Raw genomic sequence first — 19,661 nt, 5'->3', positions numbered from 1 at the left:
AAAGCTGAGAGCTCTTCTGTCCCTTTGTGGGAGCCTGTCTCATCCTGCCTGGCCTTGCTCAATTCTTCCTTCCAACTGCCCTCCCACCCGCCATGTTGCATTTCAGAGAGAACCTAGATGGGTTAATCCCATATGTTGGTAACTTCTTGGACAGAACATAGCCGAGTCGCCCTCCTTTATAGTTACCCATCAGGAATATTCAAATCAGGAAGACAACAAAGAAATGACACCACAGGGACCAAGAGTCATTCACCAGATATATTTGAAGTCTAAGCTCTTGGAGCTATACACGTGCACAAATGATTCAGTTGGTGGAAATCTTCCCCTTCCCCTTCATTTTAAAACTTTTCAAACTTAAAATAGTGCTAAAGAGGTTTGCATGATGTGCGTCATGGAAATGCCGAGGCAACTGAGACTTTCACAGCGTGAGGAGGTTCCACACAAACATGGCAGGCGCTTCCCATTCCCTACTGCTCCCCTGAGAAAAACACCTCTGTCTTCACCCCAAAGTCCAATCTAGTGAAGGAGTTGCTTGATCTGAGACAGGTTAACATGGACATGTGGCAATACCCAGACTCACCACCTAGGTCATACATGCCACCGAGTTTTTATGACTACAGAATGGTCATTTCAACTTTTACTAAATTGTCAGTAAAGTCTGGTACGACTGTTTTAAAACATTTTTTAAAAAATCATTTCCCAAAACTTTCTCTCATCTAGTTTTTTTTTTTTCCAGAACCTGCATTCTGAAAAAAAATCAGGGTATCTTAAAAAGTCAATGACCAGCAGTCAGCTGAGATTCAGCCCCCAGAGGTGGGTGGCTGTAGTTCTGTCATCTAAATAGCCAAATGCAACATTCCTCCATTAGAGGGCGCCATTCCTCCACCATGAAGTACATAATCTTGCCAATGAAAATCCAGAAACCTCCACAATAAAGGAAAGTCAAAGCATTTGCTGATAACATACTCCTCAGATTTTATTTTCAAGGAGTCTTCATTTTTCCTATAGAAACTTAGGATTTTACAAGCAAAGCTCTCCTCAGTTTCCCCTGTACTGTGTCCAGTACTATATTGCTATATTCACAGTAGAACGGACTTTTAATTTCTGAGTGATCTGTCTATGTTTTAAGTTTCTGAGGACACTAACATACACCCTAGGCAAAAACCACAACAACTCTTCAATCAGTTGGCTGCATTATTGTTCTTGTGTGTTTTTTCTGAGGCTTAGGTCATGAAAGTACTTCCTCACTCCATCATAATTTGTAATTGCATCTAACGTAATTTATTAATGTACAGGAGTAGATGAGGCCTGGCACATACAGCAGAAGTTAATGGTTCTCTAGGTGTATCTTCTGTAATGCACTTTGGGCTGGAGAAATAGAAAAATCACATGTAACGAAAACAAAACTTTTTTGAGCATACGGGCATTGCGTGAGCAGGATTGGCATACATTTATCTCTCACCCTTTCCCTGTTTGAATATGCTCAGCTGTTGCTACATTCTGGAGATTTAGCTAACTTTAAATCATCTATAACTGACACTTGCATCATTATTTAAAAACAAGTGGGCTGAATAGCAAAGATGTTGGCTAATCATTCATGTATTGGCATATGATGTTGTCGTGCCCTCTTAAAATTCAGTATTATCCATAATAGTGTGATATTATCAGATTATCTGCAATAGTGTATGAATGCATTCATAAGCAATGCACATATCATGTTTTTAAGCAGCTAATGGCTGAACAACCACTAAATAAAAAACATCCAGATTTTAAAAGCACAGCTGAAACATTTGTACAAATATACAAAGAGAAAAAACAATCGGTTCAGACACCATGAGAGACTTTGATAATAAATAGTTCGTCTGAAATCGGTCTCTATCACCCTGGACAAGCCTCCCCAATGAGACTGGGAAGTTCTACATGGAAATGATGTTCAAACTCTATTGAGGAATATCTTTGGGGCCAAGCTCAATTTTGCCTCCAGGAATTTTAACAGAGCTATGAAATATTGACTCAAAATAGTGACTATACCCAGACTTGTCAAGCTGGATGATACGGATTATTTTTTTCCTATTCTAGGTAGGACATGGCTGGATGCTGATAACCTGTGAGTTAGAGTATATCCTCAAATCATGAAAACAAATGCTGGTGATCATGCATGTCCTGGGAATGTCGGGATGAAGAGGACTGAGAGAGACCAGATAGGGATATCTCATGCAGTCAAAGTCAAGTTTACTTATGGTCCTATTTGAGTGGCCAGGAAAAAAAACAACACGCACATCAGGACTGGGACTGAAAAGGCTCACAAACAACACAGGTACTGCTTGTTATCGATGTGTCTGGCTTGGATCAACATGAGAGAACGAAGATATAGGCTGTGCTGATTGTTTAATAAGAAAATACTACTTTTTCTAGAACCTTCTAAATAATGAATTATACTTAATGGGTATGATATGATCAGGAGACATATCACCTTTTCCTAGCCCTTTTGTCCGAGAGGCTTGATTACAAGGAAGGAATCTCAAACAACCAAACACCCAGGGATTTAAAGGCAATTAAATTTTTTTTTTTTCTCTGACAAACAACAGGGAGGGGGAAAAAGCATGATAAAGAAGAGACAGATTTTATCCTCAAGGTGGAGCAGTGAGCTCAGTTGGACACAGAGGGTGGCGGGCCGGGACGCCGGGTTTGGATGATTTTTGGCTTTGGGGAAGTCTTTGGATCCTCCTCTCCCTCTATGTCGCTGTCGCACACGTGCACAACCACACTTGGGGTGGACTCTGTTCCCGCGTGGAGCTCGTACTTCTCTCCTGGAAAGCAAGGGACATGGGTGAGAAGGAGGGAGGGTTTCACAGCAGATCCTCTGGCAAGGTTTGCCCAGGAAGTAAGAAGGGCACGTTGCAGTGTTTCAGAAAGTCTGGGGTCATACGTGGGGATAGCGTGGTGTGAACAGAATGCGATCAATCTGAATTGTACCCCAGCTCTACCACCTAGCCCCTGTACAACCCTGAACAAGTCATTTAACCCCTTGAGGACCAAATGAGTCTGGCCATGCCATTATTTGGATCCTAAATATTCCCCAAAAGCCCAAGTATGGAAGGGATGGCCCCCTTCCTAAGTGCTATTGGGAGTTGGTAAAACCTTTAAGAGGTGGGTCTTAGTGGGAAGAAATTAGGTCATTAGGGTTGGGCCCTTGAAGGAGACCCCAGTCCCTTCTTGTTTTTAGTCCACCATGAGGTGATTAGGTTTCCACCACATGCTCCCATCATAATATACTGGGCTGTCATGAGCCCAGAGCAACAGGGGCAAATGACTATGCACTGAAATCATGAGTCAAAATGAATCTTTTCTCCTATGAAGTTGATTATCTCAGGTACTTTATCATAGTACAGGAAGCTGATGAACCTAGACCATCATTTCTATTTCTAGTCTTGCTACTAATTGCTGAGTAACCAAAAGCTAATCACTTCACTTCTTCATCTTTTGGATAGGGTAGTCTTTTAAGTTTCTCTCCAGCTCTTCAATTCTTACAGCAATGGCTGCCCCCAGAAAGAAGAAGATAAGATTATCATTTGTCCAGAATTTGTTGTGTTTACTGGATAACTGGGTTAGGTGACCATCAAAGCCCTTTCCAGTTTAAAAATGTCTCATTTTTGACTGGCTCATTTTAGAATCACTGTGATACAACTGGCTTTCTGTTTCATGGTCTTGACATTGCTGGTCATAAAGACCACAAAGTACAATGAAAGCACTCTTCAGGGGGAAACAGAAGGAATCAGAATGTAAGATGGAGAGTGTTAGGGTGGTAATATGTTAAGATCTAAGGTACCCAATTTAAGAAGCAAGTAATTTTGACATGCTTCTTATTAGAGGTGACAGTTGACCTGGGTCTGACAAGTAGAAGACCTCCAGGTGGAAGAGCAAGAACAGGGGATCATTCTCAGTCTGCATGCTTAAAACTTCTCAACCACTGACATCTTTATCTTTGCCCCATATCCTTCACTTCCAATCCTCACAAATCAATAGAAAAAAATCGTCTAAAAATGATGTCTTCCAGATATCCTCGTGGCTAGTGGCTCTTCAGGACTCATTAGAACATGTCTACATTTCTTAGCACATCACAGAAGACTCTGCATAATCTCTCATCAACATTACCTCCATCCATTCCCTTTTTTGCTTGGTCAAACCAGTTTACTTGTTGCCCCCCTAATCACAATAGCTACATTATTTACCCACTAAAACTAGCTACTTATACTTGGCATAGTCTCCCCTCTTTCTGAGATCTCCCCATGTCCTGCCCTTCTTCCCAGATCAAGACCAGACACCATCCAGTCTTGCCCACTTTCCTGTCTTTTGTGGAAAGTTCTTTTGCTGGACAGCTTGAACAAGTATTGTCAGTTGTGGGAGCAGGACACTCTTTACATGCTGCTGGGCAGCCCATCTAGGTAAGCAACAGTGGTGAAAACAGCAAACTCTACAAGTGACCTTTGAAAATTCTGGTACTGACAGAGAATAAGGAGCACTAATAATGTAATAGGTATCAGAGCTTTTCTAAGTGATACGGGGAGGGATGGACACACCAGAGTCGTCCTTGTTATTGGTTGAATTGTGCCCCCCTAAAAGATGTTGAAGTCCTGACCTCCATGTCCTATGAATGTGACCTTATTTGGAGAGAGGGACTTTGCAGTTGATTAAATTAATAAGAGGTTATTAGAATGGGCCCTGCTACAACAAGACTGGTACCCTATAGGAAGGAGAAGTTGGATACTCACACACCCTGGGAGAATGCCATTTGAAGAATGGAGTTATGCTGTCATAGCCAAGAACCACTAGAAGTGAGGAGAGGGTGTTGGAACAGATCTCATACAACACTTTCAGAGAGAGAGAACATGGCCCCGTGTGTATGCATCTTGATCTTGAACTTTGGACCTCTAAAACCGAGTCAAATAATTTTTGTTGTGAAAGTCACTCAGTTTGTGGTACTTTGTTATGGCAGCCCTAGCAAACTAATACAGCCACACCCTTCTAAGAGGGTTCTCTTTCTGTTCAGAGTCAGAGAAGTCTTTATTGGACACTGTCCGCCCCCAACATCCTGCTGTGCTGAGGGAAGCCTTTTCTGGGTGAGGGACAGTAAATGTTTCACAACTCCAGCATTTCTCTGGACACTGGTAGTAACAAAAAAGAATAGAATTAGGCAGAGCCATTGGACTATGGCTTATGAAGATCTGTGGCTTGCAGTCTAGATGTGGTGAAATTGTAGGCAGGGAAAATTTCATCAATGAGCGTTAAGTCTCTGACATGTGGGAGCTGAGGTGGACTAGTTTGGATGCAGGTGAGGACAGTGACAGAAGTAGGATGCCTGTGGCAGAACCAGGTGCATGCCAATCACTCAGGCTACTTGGAAAGCAGGAATGGAGAGTGAGAGCTAACCTAATCAGGCTGCAGTCCACTTGGCAGTTACTGTACTGTGCAGACATGTAGGCATGAACACCGCTGGATGACATGGAAAGTTCATTTAATAGTGTGGGTCCCCTCCTCCCTAGAGTATTTTGTCCCATCTTAAAAGAACTCTATTATCAAAGTTCCAGGATAAAAGAAATATATCAGGTATTGCTACGGAGAGGAACCTGCATGAAACTAGCTTTACCTGACAGGTGTGGGAGAGGCTCTGGGCTGAGGGTGGGCAGACCTGGTTGGTGGCAGCTTGAAACAGTGGTTCTCAACCATCTGATAATTTACTCAAGGTGTTTGTTAAGAACAGATTGCCAGGATGGGATGCAATCTTGCAAATTCTGATTTAGTGGAATCTTCATTTGTATTTAGCACCTTCTGCTGCTTCTGGTTGTTTCTGTGTCTGAGTGACCAGAGTTTCATGGCTTTGTGGGATAGCAAGGGACTGTGGTCCCACGAGGGTACTGGCACACACTCATGTGCCCCCTTACTTCCTCCACTCTGCATCATTTGTTTTTAATTGGAAAATGGTAATAGTTCAGAGAGAGGATAGGGGAAAGAAGGGCACACAAAGGAAAAGAGGCGCAGGACTCCAGGTCAGGTCCCCAGGCCTCCTGGCCACCAGCACTTGCTCATCTTTGGCATTCTCAAGTTGCTCAAAGTCCAACAACATCCAGAGTGCCTAAAAATTTCCTTTCTTTCTTTTTCTTTTCACACACTCTTTGCAATTCTGAATGAAAGACACTCTCAGATAAAAAGAGGAAGATGTGATTTCTAAGTCTTGGAATAAGATGATAGAAACCCTACCCGCTAAAATGAGAACTTTCTCGTATTTGAAGAAGCCCCTTAGAAGAAACAGCAGCTGTGGGAGTCCTGCTCATGGCTTGCAGAGGTGCAGGGGGATGGCATATGCCATCCTCAGAGGGGGAGGCCACAAAAAGGACTCTGCCGTAGCAGATTGAGTGTGGAAGTTTCTGGCCCTGGGGTTGAGGTGGTGGTGATGGCAGGGCCCAGGCCAGAGGACTGACCAGATACCCTGTCCCTTTCCTCCTCTGTTGGCAAATATTAGTCTTCCCACTAATAATACACACAACAAAGTTGACTTTTGATTATACCTTTTGTGGGCCCTGGCTTAGATAAAGAACATTCCTTAAAGCCACCCATTGTTGCAGTGTGATTATCACATTGGAGGTGGCTTTCTTCTCTAAGTAGCTGTGGGGGAGGGAAGAGGCCAGCAAGGGGGCACCTCTTTATGTGTGTGGGGGAGTGCGAGGCAACTTTCACATCAGGTGGCTATAGTCAGATTGGCTACTAGTGGAGCTATTTTACTAGGTGATCCCATTAACTCCAACCTTTCATTATTCTATTTTTAGAAAATTTCTTACTATCAAAATCCAGCAAAGCTTAACAGCTGCTGAGAGCCTGCAAACTAAAAAGAAATGGCTTTAGCCTTGCTGGATTGAATTTTTCTTTTTTTGGTCTTTTTTTTTTTTTTTTTCCCTTTGGGCTTCAACTAATTCCTCTACCGTGAGGACTGACGTCAACGCTGTCACCATGCAAAGGGACCAACTAAGCTTAGCTGGGGACAGGTCCTATCCTAATGCAGGGAGAATGGGGCCCTGGATCAGCATCTCTTTTTAAAGGATGAGAGGATTCATCTATCCTGCGCTCACTCCTCCATCTGTTTTCAAACTATCCTTTACCCTGTGCAGAGAAAGGAGGCCAGAACCTGTCAGAAAAATGCATTGATCAGGGTTTTCTATCTACCCCCATGAAATAAACACCCAAACAAAATCCTTTAGCACCTGGCCAAAAGTTAAACTCTCATGGAGTTATTTGGAACTTCCTGAGGCTTGGCCACGGTTCAAAACATATGCCCAAATTCTGTTTCCCTTTTTTTTTTTTTTGAGTGGGTGGGGCAGGTTGGTGACAACATTCCAATTCCTACACATCTGGAGGAGGAAACATGGGTGCCCACAGGCTGCTTCCTGTCCTCAGGAGGAGGAGGGTGAAGTCTCTGTAGTTCTGTCACAGTCACAGGGAAGTGTGATGAGGCTGCCAGTCCAAGTGCCACAGGAAGCCTCCATCACACTGTGACCTTTGGCTCATGGGCCATGATGGGCTCCTTCTTGGATGCTAACATCATCAGTGTGCTGATGCAGTTTGTGCAAATCAATATAATTCAGGTGTGTTAGAGTAGGGGGATGATACAGAGCCATATGTGTGTGTACTAAAGCAGGGTTGAGACTGATTGTTCAGATTCTTAGGAAACTTTTGTGGTGGAAAGAAGATCATGTGGTCCACTAGGAAACAGATAGGATCCCTGCGCTCGAGGCTTCCAAAACACAGCAAAGTCCAACAGGTGCAACGAGCTTTATCCCTTAGCATTTGTTGCTGGTCTGGGAAGACTTCCCCAGTCCTCCCTCTAGGAGCTTATTCCAGGCTGCCTTCATATCTGCACCCCAATTTCCTGACATCTCCATGTAAGTTTCCTCTTCCTCTCCAAATTCACATATCTAAAGTAGAATTATTCATTTGCCTCATGGACACACATTTCCTTCCAGGCTCTCACATTACTCATGGAGGCTGTCTTTTTTCCAGACTTTTAGGTGCAGATCCTTGGAGTCAGTTATTGAATTTTCTTTCTCCTCATCCACTGCCATTACTCAGTCACTAAGTCTCTGAATGCTGCTTTGAAGCATTTCTGTGTGTGCTCCCCCACTCACCTACCTTGTGATGACCCTGCCCATGACTTGCCTCCTGCCATTTACTAGGGGGATCCCTGTCGCTTTCCTCCCCATAGAATCTAATCTTCCCCAGCCAGAATCAACATCCTAAAACTAAATTTGGAGACACCACCTTCCACATACTAGTAGTGGGACTCTGAGAAAGCTATATGTTTTTTGTACCTCAGTTTCCCTCATCAAGGCAATGACAATGCTCACATCACCGGGAGACTAGGAAATAAAGAAATATGGATCAACTAGTTTACCAAGTCCTCCCATGATGCATGGTGTAATTATTCAGGGTGATATTAGTTTGATCAATGCTGCCCTCCCCCACCCCGCAAAGAATTTCATTTCCAATACGATGAACTAATCACACAAGGGTTCAAGAATCAAGCAGCCAAATGATTGTAAAGATCTTTCACTCACCAGAATCTGCTGTGAAGTACAGGAAGAGGTGAATGATATGTTGAATCCCAAGGTTCAAGTGAATAGCCAGGTACCCTGTAATCTAATTCCCCAAATGGATCTCTCCTTTCCCCCGAGTCCCTGTGTCCCCTTCTCTGACTTGTCCTTGGGAAATTTCTCTCCATTTTCCTCTTTTCCTACCCGTTTACATACCTCTGTTCCATGAAATGGAAAGCCATAAGTTCCTGTTCTAAGAAAACTTCTGATTTTCTTTCCCCAGGTTGGTCCAAGCCACGTATTTATAATGCTTAATGATATCCCTTTTTGTATTATTCATTAGTTATTTCATCTAGTGATGTTTTATATTCCAAATCACCAAAGCTGCTTTTGGGATTGCTGAAGCTCAGGGTCCACACTAATGATCAATAAATGATAGATTTGTGAAGGACATCAGACAATTATTGTATAATGTCCAGTATGTACTCATGCATGAATTTTCCTCCTGTGGTTTATCTTGTGTAAATGTTTAGCATTTCAACTAAGCTGAAAACTAATGCAGGTATCTACCCTATTTATTAGGACTCTGTTGGTGCTGGGCCCTAGTAGGTGTTGTAGAAACTTGGCATGTTCCTTGAACACAGCTGTTTAGGGAATACTTCCTAAATGCCAGGCACAGGTCTGTCTCTAAGTGCTTCCCCTAAACAGGTGTCTAATGATGACATTAGCTCTGTGGAGTAGGTTTCAGCATGTCCAGTTATGCTAAGGAAACTGAGCTCCCTGCAGAGCCAGAATTCAGACTGACTTGATTTCGCCAACCACATTAACCATCCCCTCTGGTTCTGCCTCTCATTATTCTCACTGTTTCATATTCTGCAGGAAACTCTACCGGAAAGGAGCCTTGTTTTAACTTTTACTTCTAATACATTTTCTTGGCAACATATTTTCAGTGTATATTCTCTAGCTAGACTATTTATTTCTCCTACACTTTGCCTCATTTTGTTTTGAATTTTGCTAGTTATTCTAGGCAAGGTCTCTTTGACAATGAATCTCCTATAAATTATAGCTGTGGTGTATGCCTGTAATCCCAGTGACTTGGGAGGCTGAGGCAGAAGGATTGCAAGTTTGAGGCCAGCCTCAGCACATTAGTGAGGCCCTAAACAACGTAGCAAGACCCTGTCTTCTATAAACTAAGTTAATCTCCTATGGAAACTGTGGACTTGGGAAAATATCCTGTTTCCCTCCTGTTTAATTTCATCATCTCGCATAAGGAAGTCGAATTCTCAATAGGGATGTTACATGTTGTAGCACATCATGCTTTCCAAAGATGATATAATATCTCTCCTCCCATATACTCTCCTAGGACCTTGCCAATTCTCCATCCAGGAGTGCTCCCTCCATTCCCTCTTTGAAAACTTGGACAGGCTTTTATGACGGCCTTGATAGAATATGGCAGAAGGAACCAATATGACTTCTGGGTTATAAAAATGCCAGACACTTCTGCCAGACTCTTTCAGGATGCCCACTCTTGAAACCCCACATCCATGTTGTAAGGAAGTGGGGCCCAAGCCACAGCCAGCCATCAGAATGAACCCTCCTGAAGCTGATTTGCTAATCTCCAGGTGTGCTATCCCAACAACACTGCGTGGCACAGAGATGAGACATTACTGAGCTTTGACCAAGTAGAGTTGTGAGCATAATAAATGATGGTTGCTCTTTTAGGCCCTACAGTTTGGGAGTAGTTTGTTATATAAAAGTGGGCCTGGGTCACACAAATTCTGTTCAAGAGCTAGGGGAGCTACTAGAGTTGAGTTGAAGTTATCGCCTGTAGAGTCTTCCCTTTTCCCCTGCTGGGGCCCTGTGTCCTAGTGGCTACTTGACTAGGTCCAGTGGTTCTTTCATGTGGAGGACATCTTGGACCTCTTGCTCTATCTCTATGGCCCCTCTTCTATTCCTCCCCAGTGGAAAAGGAACAATACTAAGGTGATTTGCGGGAAAAGAACTGGAAATGCTCGGCTCACCCTCTCCTACCTTTCACTTTGAGTGCTCTCTTCCTCTGAGAAGCCTGTGCTCTGCTCTGGGCTCTGTGCTGAGCCTGGCAGGAGAGTCCCTGCCCAGTGCTGGGCAGCCTGATGCTTTCTAGCTCCATGCTGGTGGAGTGCACCTGTGTGGTGCAGGATGTCCATTTCTTAACTTTAACTTGTCATCCAAAACCAAGCTGGCAATGAACAACAGCAACAGCTACTCATCTGTCTTCTGAACCAAATAGGGTTCAAACATCAGTGTCAATAATCAGTCTACACTGAATTTTAAAACAGGATAGTGGCATATCAAAGCAAGTCCTAAGAACATTTCCAATAGAACTCCAATACAGAACCCTGTCAGGGTTGTGTGCTAAGCTTCAATTTGGATTGAGTCCTTTATAGTTGGTTGAGAATACAAATTCCTATATTAACATCACTATAGGAAAACAGAGTGGCTTGGCTTAAAGGGCACAGGACCTGCCTACTCTGCAAGAGGGACTAGGGAGCCCCTGTGGGTGGAATGGTGACAGTGGACTTGGTGCATGCTGGCTTTTCTGCACATGCCCAACTGTTGGTGAAAGCAGAGTTCAGTGAGCAGTGCAGGATGGTTTAGATGTGCTTTAAAGGTGTTCATATGTAGGTTTTTTCAAGAGTTAAGCTTATGACTTGAATTCAGCAGGAAAGGAAGCTCCACGAAGCTGCAAGTCCTGGTTTGCTGCTCCCTGTCAACTGGGCAGGCAAGGGGTCCCAAACTGTCAGGTACTTGGTAGGGACTCCCCCAGGAAGTGGGACAAGACTAGGGGGGAATGTACCCTGCCTCCCTCTATCTGGGGCACCCACCAGCATTTGAACTATCACCCCCGACCTCACTCACTCCTGCTGGGGACTGTGTTCTTCAACAGAAGGACAGAGTTAAACCAAAAAAAAAAATAGGACATTTTCCAAGCTGCACCCCCCAACCCCCAGATAGATGTGCTATTTAAAGGTGTATTTTTAAAAATGATTACCAGCTTATTATAAAGGATACAAAAGTGAAGAGCCAGATGAAGAGGTACATAGGATAGTCTGGAAGGAGCACTTCTATCCTGGGGAGTTGGGGTGTGCCACCCTCTTGGCATGCGGATGCATTCATGAACCCAGAAGCTCTCAAAACACCACCATTCAGGTATCATCAGCTATTGATTAAGTTAATCTCTAGCTTTCCTCCTGTCCTCTATTCCCCAGGGGTGGGGAAATGGGACTGAAAGTACTAGGTTTGGATTCAAGGGGCTGTCTTTCTAGTGACCAGCCCCCATCCTGCCAAGAGTCACATTATTAGAATAAAAGATACTCCTAACTCTCAGCAAATCATGAATTTTAGGAGCTTTGTGTTAGGAATGAAGGACAAAGACCAAATATTTTAATGGTATTTTAAAGCCACCTCTTGGCAATCTTGCTTTCTTCTAGTTTTCCTAGGGGAAGGAAAAATGTGTGTGTGTGTAGATGCATGCGCACGCACATATGGGGATCAAGTACAAAGTTGTGAGCAGGTGCTACTCCTGTGTATCCCGCCCTCTCCCCTCGTTCTGTGCACACACTGGTGCCTCCACTTTACTGGACTCTCCTTGCCTCTTGTCTCAACACCTCTTAGTCACTTTTCAACTGGTGTGATTATAGCGTCCTTCTTAAACAAGTGCTGGTCTATCAGTGGATATTGTTGCCATCACCATGATTTAATGACTGGGTCAGGGTGAAAACTGGCACTTAGAAGGTGAGACCCAGGAATGCTAAATGTACTGCCTTGCATAGGACAATCAGCTCCAAACATCATGGCATTCATATTGCCATACACTGAACTCGGAGCCTAAGATGTGGTTTGACAGTCAACTAATAATAAATAGTTGACACAGATTGAGCATTTACTATATCCAGGGCTGGACATAGATATTTATATGGCTTGTCTCTTTTGATATACACCCTGATTTTCTGTTTGGAAAACTGAGGACAGAGAGGCTAAAAAACTTGCCGAAGTTCACACAGCCCATAAAAGATGGAGCCTAGAATCAAAAACACATCCTGAGTTTTAATCATCATCCTAAAGAGAAAAATCCTCTCTTCATGCTGGGTCATCATCCATAGCTACGAAATAGAAGAGGTGGTGTTCAAGAGCAAAGGGGCTTATTGGAAACTAAAAATCACAGGTATTTGGTAGCTGCCTATTTACAAGATTATTATGGAGAAAGCATTTCTTTTCTTAGAGTGAAAAGGATTCAGGATTAAAACAAATATTCCAGAGTTTGGTCTTCTGTAAACTTGGGCTCTCTGATTCTTTGTATTTCTGTGAGTGCATATTTCCTGTTTCATTGTGGTAAGCCCTGGAGATGGGCAGCAGGCTCCAATTGATTCTCCTAGGTGCCACAGTGTAGCCAGTGTGTTGCCTCCTGGGGTCAGGTGTGAGATGGCCATGATATGGCATGGCATGGCTTCCCCACCTCAGTAAGGGTCATATGGGTTCACTGCAGGAAAAAAGTATTATCAACATGTATGACGGGGATTCTCCTTCCTTGCTCCTCCCCAGTCCTGACCTGTATCAAAGTGGGAGATGAGAAGGATTTAGCTAGATGTTAAAAGATGGAGGGAGAGGGCGAATACTTTACATCTGTCATAAGGCGGGGAGGGGGTCTATTTCATAAAAGGAAATTTGCTTCTGGAGGTTTCTTTTTCATACAGGTTTAGGGTAACCACTTATCTTTATTCCCTCCTGAGACAGGTAGGTCCCAAAGTTCTTCATGGGGTGCTGTGATTGAGGATCTGAATTAGTAACTGAGATGAAAACTAGAAACTTTCAAGGAAGGTAAAGGGCCAGAGAGGTGGGGAGGCAGAGAGAAAGAGCCGAGCAAATAACCTCTCTGAATCTTGGAGGAAGGGGCTTTTCCACCCAGGCAAGAAGAGAGCAGCAGAGATAGAGACCACAAGCTTCTTGGGCACTCCCTGGAGACTGGAGGTTTTCCTCTCTGGGAATGGACCCTATTTTTTGTCTTGGTACTAGGGATTGAACTCGGGGGCACTTAACCACTGAGCCACATCCGCAGCCCTTTTTAATATTTTATTTAGAGATGGGGTCTCGCTGAATTGCTTAGGGCCTCACCGAATTGCTCAGGCTGGCTTTGAACTCCTGATCCTCCTGCCTCAGCCTCCCAAACCACTGGGATTATAGGCATGCACCTCCATGAGTGGCCTTATTTTTCCTTCTTAGAATCAGAGGTGTGGCCAAGGCAGTAGCTCAAAGAACACACATACACCTAGAGTGAAGGAGAAACACCAAAAGAATCCTATTTTAAAGTACTTATTTGAGGGTGGTAAAATTTATTATTCATCTTTTCTCATTTTTTTTGGCCTATGTATCTTTTCAGATTATCTACCATCTGTACATTTTACCCTGTGAAATAAGTAAAGGAAGAGCTTCATGTTGCTAGTTGGTAGTGATTAAAGATAAAAAATTATAGAATTATGTGAGCAGAAGAAAAGCCCCTTTAAAATTTTCTATTAAAAAAAAAATTCTCCCAGAGAAAATTCTTGGAAAGGAAATGGAAACTTGGGAATGTGTTCCAGGATCACAAGCCTGAGTCCTTGTGTGGAGAATGATGTGGGGAGAGGGTACTAATTGCCAAGGTGAGTGCTAACTCTTTCTCTGCCTTTCATGTCTGGTGACCAGAATATATAGCAAAATTGTTGAATGGACGGAGTCCTTATATAATATTTCATCCTACACGTACCCCAAATATAGGTGCTCATCTATATTTTAAAAACTGAGTTTTCTCTACATCCAAGTCAGAGCCTAGAATAGAAAAGGTTTCTTCCTTGTAAGTTACGTTAATTAAGGAAGTATATTTTCCATTTCGGGAAACAATGTGTACCAAGCTGAAACACCAAAATTGCTTTACTATGGCATGTTTCAATAGAGCAGAATTTAGGGGGAAAAAAATCTAAATATAGCAGACGTAGGCAACTTGAAACTCCAGCTCCATTTTAAACCTTCCTCTGTAGTTAACTAAAATTGATCTCCCTAACAAGAGCTAAAAATAGTAGCAGGAAAAAAAAGAGTAGACAATGACTTTTCATATCGCTGCCTGCAGGCATTTTCAGTGACAATGAACATGACCTTCCAGAGCCATCCAGACAACAGAACAAGGCTGGCATTTCATACCAGGGGCCCCCTGACTTGCCACCTGTTTGGTGGGGCATGCATCTCGATTTTGCCATATTTTGCTAACTGGTATGGATAAGCTGTTTTGCTGGTTTTTTTTTTTTTTTTTTTTTTTTTTTAACACAAAGAAAAACAGCATTGTACTGTTTCTGAAATTAGGGTATTATGACAATAGATATTATCAAACAAATAAAAATTTTCGATTCATTTTCCATGTCAAGGTCAGAGACCATCTTGGTTTGTCTAATTTTCTGTTAGGTGATGAGACTCTACAAATTCACTAGGTTGAATAGAAACATAAAGCCCCTATTTTGATAGGATAAACTTCCCCTTAAACAGAAGAGAAGGTAGCAAATTCTGATCTGTGTGTCCCCTTGGACATTAAAGGAAAGCAAGGGCTGGGCCCCGAAATCTGAGGCACTGGGCTGGTTTGGTGGGAGGATAAAAATCAAACAAGATATAGAAGGAAAAAAAATGTTTAAATTGTTTTGTGTTCGTAAACTCTCCTTTCCCAACAATTTTTAATTTTTTTCTGGAGAAATTAATTTTACTATTCAAGAGACCTTTCCGCCCTGGGAGGTTGAAAGTTTGAAAAAGCAGAGTACGTTTTTGCTTCTTTCCAGTGGCGGAAGAACACATTTTGACTTACCAGCTGTGCACCTTGACAATTTATTTAACCACTCTGTGCCTCACATTTTCCAACTGTATGATATTGACAATGCTTGTGACTGTGTGCTACTGTTAAGTGAGATGATATAGTAAGGTATTTAGAACAGTGCCTAACACACAGTAAGCACTACATGTTAAGTCAGCACTACATGTTAAGTCATTGGTTTTTTTTTTTTATTTTACTTCCCGGGTCAAAGACAGAATATACAGTCATGGAGACAATGGTTAAGAGTGTTTGTATTCTAAGAAATTATGAGAGGCACAGTATCAAACTTGCTCTCGCTGTGGGACACAGAACCGAAAGTTCTCCAATATTCTGTGGCCCTTGTCTCCAGTTGTAACATCTTATTAATGAGTTCAAAGGATTTCCTCATGAACCACAGGGTCAGGTTTTGTCAGGGCTCTTTTGTTCTCTGCCTGGATCTTTCTAGAAATTTTTGACTTGACTTGGCCCTCTCTGAAAGAGGATCACTAGTGTCCCTTTTTAAAAGGACAGGGATGCTGATTTAGCTGTGGCTAATCTGAGCCAGGATCTGTGTCCATGCCTCCCTGGGAAGCCCCCACCAGCCAGTGGGTGCACTGACGTGACCCTGAGCCCTTCTTGCCCTAGATCCCTGCTCCGAGATGTTCCTGCTCCCCACCCCCAGAGAATTTACTGAGCATTAATGTTAACGCTTCTAAATTAAGTATTGACACATGAGTTTTGTCACTGTCCTGTATGAATATTGCACAGAACTCAAGCAAAGAAATGATGATTAACACAATATCTAAGCAACAAGTGTAGGGATTAATTTTTTAAAATGGAAAGCAAACAAAATAATCGGAAGTGCTGATGTGGAAGTCTTAAAGTGTTCTCATGTTTTGAGATTTTTCTTTTTAAACAAAGACCCTGTGCAAAGAGTTCAAAGGGCCAGGAAAACCTTCCACTGACTTTCCCCGCCTCTTTAGGTTTCTGTGTCCTTTCCCAGTCACTCCGCTGCTAAGCCATCCTCCCTGGTACAGCTCCATTCCTTTGATCATCTGAGTGGCTTTCCTCTTGCTCTTATTCTAATTTGTTTCTGAGCTTCTGGGGCTGAGATAGTCATCTCTTAAAATGAAACGAGTTATCATTGTTACTGAAATGATTCTGCCAAAGGGTTAAAAATGAATTTTATGAAATCATTTTTTAAATGGAAATGCTGGAAGTCATTTCACTATTGAAAACATTAGCTCAGTGCTGCCTGACTCAGTCTGGCTAAAGCCCTAAGCCGGCAATACCTTCCTAGAGAAGACACTATCCCCAAGCAGGCCAGCGGCTCCTCAATTCATGTGTCCCTTGGTTCATTCATTCAGTACTTATTGAGCACCTACCATGTACCAGGTGCTCTCAGGTGCTAGGAAGACCAAAATGTAGGAAAGGCAGCAAGTTGAACAGTAGAAAACTACCCCAGGAGAAGTGAGACCTTGTGCAAAGACCAGGAGTACAGAGGCTCCTTGCCTTGGCACCTTGCTGGGGGGAGAGGGCAGAGATGCGGGTATTCAAGATCCAGGGTAGAGCCTGTTCCTTCCTTGGTGCAGCTGAAGCAGGGCCTGCTGCAGTTGGTGTTTGTCCCCTAGAAGTTCATGGGCTGGAACACTAATTCCTCAGTGAGGCAGTGCTAGGAGGTGCTGGGGCCATGGAGAGGAGCTAGGGAGAGACGGAGGTACCCTTCTCGCTTGAGTTCTCTGAGGACTGGATTTGTCCCCACAAGAGCTGGTTGTTATAAGGCAAGTCCACCCCTCGTGTTCTCTCTGCCACCCTTGCTGAGCAGACACTAGTGCCATGCTCTTGGACTTCCAGCCTTCAGGACTGTGAGCTCAAACAACCTTTTTCCTTTATAAATTACTCAGTCTCTGGTGTTCTATTGGCGCAACCTCCAATATAACTTCTGTGATATTTTCAACTCAGTTATTGAATACAAATCATTTCTTTCTGTGGGGTGAGGAAGCGGAGAGAAACAGCTTCAAATCGCTGGCAAGGAATGGAGAGAAAGCCATCAGGAAAATACATCCAAGGGGTGGCTGTTTCATGGACAACAATATAAGTCATCCTTTAAAATATAAAGAGACCTTTGATTTTTGCACACAATGATGCATAGGCCTTCATGGGTGCACTTAGCAGATGCTGGGCTAAGCTTTCTGGAAGTGGTGGGAGAGAGAGCTGTCGCCTCAGGGTTACGATAAATGTTTTGCCAGTGTAAAAGCAGAACAGGCCTAAGGTCAGCCAAGGCAGCCAGTGTCCTTCAAAGAAAGCCAACTGGCCGGTGGTGAAGATCACCCTTGGGAATCAGAAGAGCCAGGATTGAAAATTAGCCAGTCGTGTCACCTTGGAAAAGCTCATTCTTCTCTCTAGCCATTTCCTGTAACATGGGGGTAATAACAGTCCCTAGCTCTGTCCTTACCACATGCAGGGCACTTCCAAAATGGTAGGTAGTTCACTGGTTGTGATAAAGGAAGGTGAAGGTTGTAAGGTAAAAGAGAGGCATTTTAACCTTGTTGATCACTTATTCACAATTCTAAAAGAACTTCTCCCTTTTTATTCTAAGACCATTCCCTTCCTCTGTGCCAGGCTCTGTGAGCATCTCTTGTGGGTGCTACTTCCCACTCCATTGGTCCCAGGTTGCACTTGTCCCTGGTGGCGCCTTCCAGACCCTGAACTGAGCTCCATCAGTCAGTGAGGGTGTCTGGCACTTGTCCTGATCTCCTCTCTGCACCAAGCTCTGTGAACGCAGACTACGAATGACTATTTTATCATATTCTTGATTTTTAAAAAAAGATGATGATGGCTTGACTTTTACTAGTTCTAAGTGAGTGGACCAGAGACCACAGGACACTGAAGGCCAGCAAGTCTGACTCCACTTGGGGCCTCCTTTAGAAGAGGGAAGGACACAGCCTTGGAAGCAGCTCTGTTGTGGGCAAGTTCTCTCTCTGCCCCGGGCCTCAGTTTCCTATCCTGTAAAATGCGAAGTCAGCCAGTGACTCCTGGGTCCTCTGGCCAAGATCTTAGTGATTCTATGAGGAATGCTATTTGCTGACCTTCAAAACAACTCTACAGAGTGTTCAAATGTATTCCTGTTAATACCTGGGCACAGGTGTCAGAGTGGCAGCTTCAATGACTGTGGCACTAACTGGTCTCAGGATTTGACAAGCTTGTCTGCTTCTGAAATGTCCTGAATTGCTGCGAGAAATGGCTTCACCACCAATAAAGCACATCACAAACATGGCCCGCTTAGGAAGCAGGCGCTTCCTGTCTGTGAACTAGACATTCAAGGAGATCACATTCCACAACATCTCCCTATTCCTTCCCTCTCCAGCCCATCTTGGACACCTACTGCTTCTCCCAGTGGCTCTTCAAGGGTGAATATGATGGCCATTTCACAGGCCCCAGGAGCTCAGTGACTTGCTGGTGATTACAAAGAACTCCCTGCCCCTCAGGGGACAAATCTAAGCCTCAGAGAGAGAACTCAAGTGAGAAGGGTGTACCACCAGTAGATGAAGCAGACATACTGGCTGTTACTCCCCATATACTCCACTCCCCACCAAGGAGCTTGCTAGTTCTCAGGCAGGGTTTGTTTATGAATCCAATGGCCTCATCTCCATCTGAGTAGCCAGCAGGGTAACCAGCTCCACCTGGTTTTCCTGGGAATTTCCTAGTTTGGGCACTGAAATCCCATACCCCAGAGTCCCCTCTAAGCCTCAGCAAACCAGGATACTTGGCCACCCCAATTTCCAGCATTGGAAACTTTATGTATACAAGAAGCACTATGTGCCATTACTTAAAAAAAAAAAAAAAAAAAAAGATTTCCTGGGTGGTTGATTCTTGGGCCAAATGATTTGCCAACCATACCCAGAAATACTAGTGAGAATTTAAGTATTATTCCTGAAATTTGGCATTGGCTACCAATGGTTCTTGAACTCATCTGATGTTAGAATCAGCTGGGGAGCCTTTAAAAAATACTGACGGCTGGACCTTACTTTGGATCAATTAAACTAAAAGCTCTTGGGGTGGAGGCAGAGCATTGGGATTATATTTTTGGAGAACCCCCAATAGATGAAGCAGACACACTGGCTGTTATTCCTCATATGCTCCACTGCATTGAAAACTGGGCTGCCAGTGGTTTCAGTCCCTCCAATTTCTACCATTTCCCCTTTTGGTATATAATATGGGAAAAATAACATGAC

At 43.4% G+C, this 19,661-nt stretch overlaps 1 protein-coding gene across 2 annotated transcripts in view; it reads right to left on the bottom strand.

Annotated features, from left to right (window-relative positions):
- Positions 1-244: 244 nt before the first annotated feature.
- Rcan2 (regulator of calcineurin 2) overlaps positions 245-19,661 on the bottom strand; it is a 246,490-nt gene continuing 227,073 nt past the window's right edge. For both annotated transcript variants that reach the window (XM_046426169.2, XM_058573187.1), the window contains one exon: positions 245-2,810. In XM_046426169.2, the coding sequence (XP_046282125.1) occupies positions 2,650-2,810 (161 nt within the window). In that variant the 3' untranslated portion in view covers positions 245-2,649. The remainder of the gene's footprint in view (positions 2,811-19,661) is intronic.

Source organism: Marmota monax, unplaced genomic scaffold, assembly GCF_021218885.2.
Source record: "Marmota monax isolate L192 unplaced genomic scaffold, Marmota_monax_Labrador192_F-V1.1 WCK01_AAM20220418_F8-fsc00187, whole genome shotgun sequence".
Taxonomy (NCBI): domain Eukaryota; kingdom Metazoa; phylum Chordata; class Mammalia; order Rodentia; family Sciuridae; genus Marmota; species Marmota monax.
This window is presented reverse-complemented; position numbering and strand designations above follow the sequence as displayed.